Source organism: Cynocephalus volans, chromosome 9 (assembly GCF_027409185.1).
Source record: "Cynocephalus volans isolate mCynVol1 chromosome 9, mCynVol1.pri, whole genome shotgun sequence".
NCBI lineage: Eukaryota > Metazoa > Chordata > Mammalia > Dermoptera > Cynocephalidae > Cynocephalus > Cynocephalus volans.
Window position 1 is genome coordinate 146,619,823 of NC_084468.1, and position 10,117 is coordinate 146,629,939.

Sequence of the window (10,117 nt, forward strand, 5' to 3'; positions counted from 1 at the left end):
AATGCCACAGCATTTACAATCTTTTACATGTCTCAAAAGCAACTTTTATAAGCACCACACTAACCAACTGAACTAACTGGCCAGCTCTCTCCTCTTCTCCGCTCTCCTGTGTCTGTGTTATTACCAGTCATCTGCTTTGTTTTCATAATTGTCCATTTGTTTTTATGATTTGAATTTACTCAAATCGATAGACTTTCACGTAGCCTAGCTTTGATTTCAACTTCTATTGTGTAGCACTTCACAGATCCCAATTTTAACCTTGGGGTGTTTGCCAGGATGTATCCCCTGTAGGGTGCTCTGAACTCCCAAGTTTGTTCCCTCAACCCTGAGATTCAGCTGAAAGCTCTACTTAGCTTCTCAGCTTCTGTTTCAGAATCAGTAACTGCATCTTAAGGAAAGTTCCAGTCTCCTCTTCTCAGAATCTAATCCCCACAAATCCTTACTAGTTGGTAGTTCACCATTAACTTCAAAGAGTAATTGTGTATGTGTTTCTCAGTTTTGTTACACATTGAAACCCTGACTTCTAATTTCTTTCTGTGCATCATGTGAAGATAAGCTTTCCAAGTTGGCAGAATTTTCAGAGTAAGTCTATCTAGTCCAACTCCCATGCATTTATGTACACAGCTTGATATATCTATCAGTTGAGAAAGTTAGATGAAAACCAAGTAAACGTTGGCATATTATGAATACAGTGCTATCAGAAATATTTGTGATTTAAGCCAAGAAGTACCAGAATTGTGTTTTAGGTTTTCACCAGATTGCAATGATTGACGTTGGGATTTTTGTCCTTGTATACCTGATTCTCCTAGAGTTGAGTAAATTAAGTCCTTTTCCCATGTCCTCAGTAGGTACCCAGGGAGAGGGGATCTAATCCCAAAGCCCATACACTTTCTGCAGTCTCATGCAGCCCAGTGCTGTTGACTTGGGCATAGATCGATTCCTGGGGGTAGAGAGAAGAATCAGTGGTTGCCTCAAATATGGTAGTGTCCAGGGCCAAAAGATGAATGGTAGCATTTCTAAAATAATCTTTTCTCATTCCCAGGAACTAATAGGGACTCTGAGAACTGCTGAGCTTGGATTCCTGTTCTCTGCCCTTGGCAGCTACTTGCCCGACAAATCTGTGACTGGCTGCAAGTGGCAGTGGAACTCCTTTGGGCACCTGCCTCTGCAACTGAGGCCAGTGGCCTCAGAACATCAAGAGCTGCCCTTAATTGACAAGGAGGCATTCAACACAGGAAGGACAGTGAGATCGCAGGGTGCATCTGCTTTTCCCTGGAGAGTGCCTGCTGAGCCAACCTCCTGAAGAAAGCCCACCTCCTGAAGAAAGCCCACCTCCTGAAGAAAGCCCACATCCTGAAGAAAGCCCACCTCCGTCCAGACCTTCATTCACAGCCCAATGGAGGTGGCAACAGTCCTGTCAGGATTCCAGGTAGAGGCCAAGTGCCCTGTTTGTCTGGATGACCTGAGAGACCCCATCACCAGTGAATATGGGCACAACTTCAGTCTCTCCTGCATCAAACAGTCCTGGGAGAATCTACAGGACAGTTTCCCTTGCCCTGTCTGTCGTCACCAATGCCAAGAGGGGGCCTTCAGGAGCAACACCCAGCTGGGAAGGATGATTGACATTGCCAGGCTACTCCACATCACCCGGAGCCAGAAGAAGAGGCAGAAAGATTTGTCCTTGTGTGAGAAGCACAACCAGGTCCTGACCCTTTTCTGTGAGGAGGACCTAGAGGTGTTGTTTCCCCTGTGCACTCAGCCCCCTGACCACCAGGGCCACCACGTGAGACCCGTAGAGGAGGCCGCCTCTCATCACAGGAAAAGGCTCCGCAGCTACATCGAGCCCCTGAAGAAGCAAGTGGCGGACGTTCAGAAGCTACTGGCCGCCCAAGACAGAGAACTATTAGAACTGAGAGAGAAGGTGGAAAACCAGGCACAGAAATTGTCCTGTGAATTTGAGCACCTGACTCAGTTTCTAGAACATAATCAACGGGCAGTTTTCTCAAGGTTAGCTGAGGAAGAGAAGGACATTCAACAGAAACTCAGTGCAAACAGAACAGCATTTTCAGACCACATTGCCACTGTCAAAGGTCTGCTAACGGAGGTGGCCGAGAAGAGTGTGATGTCGGAAGTGGAGCTGCTGAGGGACATCAGGAGCATCCTGGGCAGGTGTGAAGGCCTGAAACCTCCCGCGCTCTATTCCTTCCAGTTAAAGAGGGAAGCGTGCTGTCTGCCTCCACAGAACGTGGCTCTTCGAAAGATTATACAGAGGTTTAGAGAAGAGGTGACTCTAGATCCCGAGACAGCACACCCTAATCTGCTTGTCTCCAAGGATAAGAAATGTGTGACATTCGTGAAGAAAAAGCAAAGAGTTCATCGGAATCTGAGGAGATTTACGGTGTCTCCAGTCGTCCTGGGTTCTGAGGGATTCGATTCCGGCCGGCATTACTGGGAGGTCCAAGTGGATGAGAAGCCTAAATGGACCATGGGGGTCTGTAAAGACTCCCTTTCCAGGAAGGGAAAGTGGCCCCCATCGGGACAGAACAGACGCTGTACGGTTCAGCTGCGGAATGGTGACTATGTGGCTCAAGGTGCGGTTCCAGTCACTCTGCTGCTGATGGAAAAGCCCAGAGGGATTGGTGTTTATCTGGACTATGAGCTGGGCGAGATTTCCTTCTACAATTTGAATGACAGGTCTCACATCCATCCTTTCACCGACACATTTTCTGAAGCTCTGAAGCCTTATTTCCGTGTGGGACGTGATTCAAAACCTCTTACCATCTGTGCAGTAACAGGCTGTGAAGGATGAACTGTGACATTGCTTCGTTTTCTTCCTGTAATTTATGGACAGTAGGTAGAATATTATACAACTATCAGTCCATTTAGCACAACAAAAAACTTTTAAATCTACTTCTATAGCTGGCCAGATAGCTCTGTTGGTTAGAGTTTAGCTTTATAACACCAGGGTCAAGGGTTTGGATCTCCATATGGCCAGCTGTCAAAAAAATAAAAAATAAAAATAATTTTTAAATATACATACTTCTATAACTTAAACCAATGAGGAAATTTTACTCTTTTTTTTTTTTCCATTTTGTTTCAAAAACAGCATATGTGGATACTAAATACAGGGATTAGCTATAAAGTGTTTCTGGAGTTCTAAGTCGAGAGCATAAAATTGTACTTTCACAGCTCCAATAAATTTTGTGTTTATTTACATATTTTCTACACCTGTGCATTTACCCATTTCAAATTTGTATCTTAATTCTAGGTGGCAGAGAAGACATCATTGTGGGAGACAATTTTCTGAGGGTCTCCTGTTTCTGAACTTATTGGGAACAAGACACTGATTGCTCAAGACTAGTTTCAAGGATGTTTTTATGGGGAACAGCCTTGGAAGTGAGAGATGGTACCTCCATCCAGAATAGAGTTCAGGTTTGTTTACTGTTTAGTATAATAAAGATAATGTCTCCCTCCAAGGCACAGAAGTTCAGGCAGATTTACTGCTGATTATAAAGGATTTGAGTTGTTATTTACCAGTGGTGTGTTCTAAACTATCACCTGAAATATAGAGGTTATATCTATCATGCCAAATAATTATGAAGATCAAGTGAGATGATGCACACACACACACACACACACACACACACACACACACACACACACACACACACATCTGGGACATAATTGATGTAGAAAAAGATCAGTTTTTTCTTAAGTCTGTTATAAAGTTTCCTTGGTTTGACATTTTGGGGGCCTAGTAAAATTTTATATTTTTGATTTGGAACAGTGAAGCCAATAGATTGTTTCTGTTTCCCTCCCACCGTTGGAGAGATTTCTTCATGTCACCACAGACTTCAAAGATGCTGCCACTTTTCTCTCTAGTTCTAGCATTAAGTATGTTTCTGTTCTATTCCTGGTTTACATGGATGTCTATTTCGATTGAGTGTGGCTCAGATATTATTCTTTATATTATGAAAAGAAGCACACAAGAGGGGATTGACACACATAGGCACAATTTAAAGAAGAATAAAATTCCTATGTATAAAACACAAATTAAGAAATAAAACATCACAGTCTGTGGAAAACCTCACTGTATATCACCCTCATTTCTCTCACCCTTGAGACAACTACCTTGATTTGACATTACTAATTTTCTTGAGAGTACTCAACTTGAAATGAAATGATTCTAAATAGCAAAACCAGACCATGAGAAAGTCTGAAACTCAGTAAAGGTAAATAGACAAAAAATTTTATGTTACTATAAAGATGGTGAATAAATCACTTTTAAGTGTGCTATAAAAGTTAAACGACAAAAGTATTTTAAAAAATTATAACTATGTAGTCAATAATACTTTGCATATTTCAAAATAGCAGAAAGAAAGCATTTTGAATGTTCTCACTACAAAGAAATGATAAATGTCTCAGACGATGGAGATGCCAATTACTCTAATTTTATTATTACATTTTATATACTGTATTGAAATATTACACTGTACCCCATACATATGTACCATTATTATGTATCAATTAAAAATATATAAGTCATTTTTTAAAAGAAAGCTGTACCTAAATTATGCTAGTGGATACATTATACAAATAGATGCAAATTTTGACATCAATGGCATAAAATATGTGGATAGGAGAGAGAAAGTGGAGAGTTCTTGTATGCAAGGGAAGCTAAGTTTTTATTAGCTTAAAATAGACTTTTATTTTATGTTCTTTTTCCACCACTGACACCAAAAAAAAAAAAAAGATATTTTATGTTAAAGCCCTTGGTAACCACAAAGAAAATACCTATGTAAGTTACACAGAAGACAGAAGAACAAAAATCTATCACTACCAAAAAAAAAAAAAAAAAAAAAACCCAACAAAAACAGAGAAAAAGAAGGACAAGAGAACTACAATACAAACAGAAAACAGTTAACAAAATGGCAATAGTAAATCTTTCCCAATAAATAATTAAGTTTAGCATAAATGACTGAACTCCCCAATAAAAATATATAGATTGGCTAAATGAATAAACACACACACACACACACACACACACACACAGATTCAACTTTATGCTGTCCACAAGTAACTCACTTTAGATTCAAGGATACACATAGGCTGAATATTAAGGGATGCAAAAAAATATTCCAGGCAAATGGTAACCAAAGACAAACATAAGTGGCTATATAATGATATCAGACAAAGTAGACTTTAAGTCAAAAAATGTCTCTAGAGACAAAAAGTCATTACAGGGGTGCCCAGTTAGCTCAGTTGGTTAGAACACAGTGCTGATATTTGGAGAAATATTTGCAAAACAAATATCTGGTAACAAAATTGATATTTAAAATGTATAAGAAACTCATACAACTCAACAGCAAATAATAATAAACTGATTTATAGTCTGAATGGACAAAGGACCTAACTGACTTTTTTCCAGAGAAGACATACAGTGGTCAACAGGTACATGAAAAGGTGCTCAGCATCACTAGTCATCAGGGAAATACAAATCAAAACCACAATGAGATGGTTATTATCAAAAAGACAGGGGATAAGTATTGGTGAGAGTGGGGAGAAAACCCTCGTACACTGTTGGTGGAAATGTAAATTGGTACATCCCTTATGGAAAAGAATATGGGAGGTCCTTAAAAAATTGAAAATAGACCTACCATCTGATCCATCAGTCTCTCTTCTGAGTATACACCCAAAGGAAAGGAAGTCAGTATCTCAGAGAGTTATCTAGGTTTGGATTCCCATACCAGCCAGCTGCCAAAAAAAATCAAAACAGTATCTGCACTCATGTTCATTTGCAGCATTATTCACTATAGTCAGGATTTGGAAGAAACCGAGGCTTCTGTCAACAGACGGATGAAAAAGGAAATTGTGATATGTACATATGTATATGTAAATTGAGATATTATTCAGCCTTGAAAAAGAAGGAGATTCTGGGGCCGGCCCATGACTCACTTGGGGGAGCGTGGTGCTGACAACACCAAGTCAAGTGTTAAGATCCCTTTACCGATCATCTTTAAAAAAAAAAAGAAGAAGAAGAAGAAGGAGATTCTGTCATTTGCAACAACATGGATGAAACAGGATGACATTACGGTAGGTGAAATAAGTGAGACAACACCAGCTATTGGAGTGAGTTGACATCAGCAGAGATAAAAAAAAGGAGGAGGACATCTGTCTCCACAGAGCCCATTCCATAGTGATGGAAGAGACATCTGCTGTGTGATAGTATTGGGGGACCTGATCACGCCTCTCAGCGTTGGACAGATCATTTGGGCAGCAAATCAACAAAGTAACCATTATTCTTTCAGAGGGAGAGAAGAAATCTAGGGTGATTTGAGGGGGGAGGGGGAGAGGAAGGGGGGATGAGGAGGGATTGGACAAGGGGCATAAAGAATAATTACAATTTGTAACAATATATATGCTAATAATATTGATTCGATCAACATATCTCAATGTTGAAACCCCAAAATATGTATAATCAAAAAAAAAAAAAGCGAGACAAAAAAATATTGCATGATCTCCCTTATGTGTGGAATGTAAAAAGGTCAAATACACAGAAGCAGAGAGTAGAATGGTGGTCACCAGGGGTAGAGTGGGGGAGTGAGGAAATGTTGGTCAAAGAGCCCAGAATTGCAGTTAAGTAGGCTGCGTAAATCAAAGATCTAATGTGAAGCAACGAATACTCATGTGTGACTGGAGTAATCACTTTACTATGTACATGTATATCAAAACATCATGTTCTATACCTTAAATATATACAATTTTCACTTAAAAATTAATAAAATAAATAAAAAGTAAAGTGATACATATTTAATTATTAAAGTTCTATGTCTGATAACCAAGGTCAAAGGTTCAGATCCCTGTACTGGCTAACACTCAAAAAAAAAAAGAAAGAAAAAAAGAGGGTAAAGTTCTAATGTAATACACACACACACACACACACACACACACACACAAGTTCCTTTGATTTCTTGATAGGTTTACCACGTGTAGTGGATTGAATTATGTCTCCCCAAAACTCCCTGAAGCTTGAATTGTGTCCCCCAACTTTTATGTATTAGAAACTTGGTTCCTACTGTGACTGTTAAGAGGGTGGGAAATCCTATTATGGTAATTGAAGGGTGGAGCCTTGAAGAGGTAATTAGATTGTAGGACCCTGCGGTAGTGAATAAGTTAAAAATGGTGGTCAGGGGCATGGTTCTGAGTGCTGTAAAAGAAGAGAGAAGAGAGTCAGTCTCTCTCTCTGCTTCCACCATCTTGCAATGTGAGACTCCTGGGTCATTGTTGCCACGACCAGATGGACTTTGGACTTGCCAGCCTCAGAAACTGTAAGCAATAAATTTCATTTTTTTAATAAATCACCCAGTTTTGGGTATTGTGTTTATAAGCAACAGAAACAGACTAATACACCATGTATGCATATATTCACAAACAACATGCTGTATATTATTAAAAACCTGAGGCCAGTAACGGATCTTAACCTTTGACTTGGTGTTGTCACTCAGTGAGCAACCGGCAATCCCTATATGGGATCTGAACCCGTGGCCTTGGTGTTATCAGCACCACACTGTCCCGAGTGAGCCACGGGCCGGCCCTATCATCTAGTTTTTATATTTTTTATTTTTCTTCTTTGTTGTTTTCTTTTCTCTATTTTTTGTTTGTTTGTTTGTTTCATTTATTTGTTTTTCTATTTTCTAGTTTTAATTCAGTCAAACTGCATCCCCACCAACCCCCCACCACCAATTTATATGTTGAAGCCCTAACTCCCTGTGTGATTATATTTGGAGTTATGGACTTTAAGGAGGTAATTAAAGTTAAATGAGGTCATATGTATTGGGCCCTCAACTAATAGGACTGGTGTCTTCATAAGAAGAGAAAGAGGCACCAGAAATGTACATGTACAGAGGAAAGGCCATGTGAGAACACAGGGAGAAGGCAGCTGTCTACAGCCAAGGAGACAGGCCTCAGGAGAAACCAAACCTGCCAACACCTTGAACTTGAACTTCCAATCTCCAGAGCTGTGAGAAAATAAATTTCTGTTGTTTAAGCCACCCAGTCTGTAGAATTTTGTTATGGCAGCCTTAGCAGACTAATCCATCCAGCTATGTATCACCTGGAAAAAGGTTAAGAATATATTTTTTCAAAAAATATACTAACTATGGGCTGGCCATTTAGTTCAGTTTGTTAAAGTGCACAGCCTTATAATGTCAAGGTCAGGGTTCGGATGCCTAGACCGGCCAACCAAAAAAAAAAAAAAAAAACCATTAACTACAATACAGTATCCTATTGGATCCTGGAACATAAAAACAACCTTACTGAAAAATTGTGAAACCCAAATAAAACCTGTAATTAATAGTTTTATACAAGTGTTAATTTCTTCATGTTGATAAACATATCATGACTATGTAAGATTTTAACATGAGGGGAATCTAGTTAAAGGATACACAGAATTCTCTGTACTAGGGCCAGCCCGTGGCTCACTTGGGAGAGTGCAGTACTGATAACACCAAGGCCACGGGTTCGGATCCCTATATAGGGATGGCCAGTTGGCTCACTTGGGAGAGCATGGTGCTGACAACACCGTCAAGGGTTAAGATTCCCTTACCTGTCATAAAAAAAAAAAATTCTCTGTACTATTCTGCAATGTTTTGTTGTTGGTTTTTTAAAGGAAGCAGGCTATATTGGAAAAGGACAAAGCTCAGGAGCTGGGTCCTGAGCCAGAGCTGCACCCATTGCATCAGCCGGGGCCTCCTTCTTGTCTTTGGTTCTCCTCCTTGAGGTGCTTGCCTCTCTAGGTCCTGTAGCAGCTCCTGGAAGTGTTGGACTGAAGCAATGTTGGGACCTAAACCTGCATGGGCTCTAAAAGATTTTAAAAGGGGCCAGCCCGTGGCTCACTCAGGAGAGTGCGGTGCTGATAATACCAAGGCCACGGGTTCGGATCCCATATAAGGATGGCCGGTTAGCTCACTGGGTGAGCGTGGTGCTGAAAACACCAAGTCAAGGGTTAAGATCCCCTTAACGGTCATCTTTAAGAAAAAAAAGAAAGAAAGAAATTTTAAAGGACAAGGTTTTTTTTTTTCTTAGCATGCATCTCTCTGAGTTCCCTGTTTTCCCATGGTTATTTGATATTTTGAACCTTTGCTATGGGGCAAGATGACATTATTTACATGCATGTAAAGTTGTTTTCCAGTCATCCTGAAGCTACAGACTTGCACCTGCTACCCAGACCCCGAGATAACAGGCAAGCCAAGGCTGGGAGCAGAAACCAGGCAGAATCTTGGTGAGACTGCACCTGGCCCCTTACATGTCCCTCTCCCTCTTGCTTTTAATTTCCCATATTCCACTCCCTCATCCCCTCAGTAAACCTGAGTCTTTGACATGGCTTTAGCCTGGCCATTCTCCTTCAGGTTTACTAGAGAGATGGCCTAGCCTAACCTCCTCAGGTCACTGGTATTCCTGAAAAAAAGCTGACGTCCATTTTCACCAACATTTGACTTTCGAGTGGTTTGCTTTTGTCTGGGGGCAGGTGGATCGATCAGTCAGTTTGTTACAATTTTCTGGAGCCTCAGCCGGGACCGCCTGCCCCAGCACTCCCAGCTGCTGCTTCAGCCACGCCTGGTCACCTGTGGCAGCTTGGCCCTGCGGTCCGCGATGAGCTGCCCATGGCTCTTTCTCTTCCTCCGCCAGCTGCAGCTCCGGCAGTGACTCCTGCGTGACCTCCGGGTACCATTCGCGCTCCTCGGCCTCCAGCTTCCGCAGCTGCTGCTGCGGTATCGTGCGAACTGCTTGGTCGCATCGCGCAGCCCCAGCTGGTCCTGCCGCTCTGGCCACCAGGGCCCAGGACAGCGGTGCGCACGTGGCGGCGCACGGTAGCCGGGGATCCCGGGCCTGGGGTGACGCCGGTCCAAGCAGGATGCGCGCCTGAGCCTACCTTGAAACTTTGTATAAATCCAAAATCATCTCGCGTGATATTTCTTTTAAATAAAAAGTTTTACGAGTAAAAAGAGGCATGATGTATTTTCTCTATCTTTTTAGCTAACTGGTTATTTCTGAAGTGGGAGGAGTCAGAGGATTTGAATTTCTATATGCACAATCTATCTTATTTTACATATATGTT

At 41.3% G+C, this 10,117-nt stretch overlaps 1 protein-coding gene across 5 annotated transcripts in view; it reads left to right on the forward strand.

Annotated features, from left to right (window-relative positions):
* Window positions 1-3,579, forward strand: part of LOC134386038 (tripartite motif-containing protein 75-like) — a 50,082-nt gene extending 46,503 nt beyond the window's left edge. For 3 of the 5 annotated variants that reach the window (XM_063107952.1, XM_063107954.1, XM_063107955.1), the window contains one exon: window positions 1,043-3,214. In XM_063107952.1, coding sequence (XP_062964022.1) covers window positions 1,397-2,809 — 1,413 coding nt within the window. In that variant the 5' untranslated portion in view covers window positions 1,043-1,396 and the 3' untranslated portion in view covers window positions 2,810-3,214. Of the gene's footprint in view, window positions 1-1,042; window positions 3,215-3,268 lie in introns of those variants that run through there. The other 2 variants (XM_063107953.1, XM_063107956.1) reach the window with 2 other exon arrangements.
* Window positions 3,580-10,117: the final 6,538 nt, after the last annotated feature.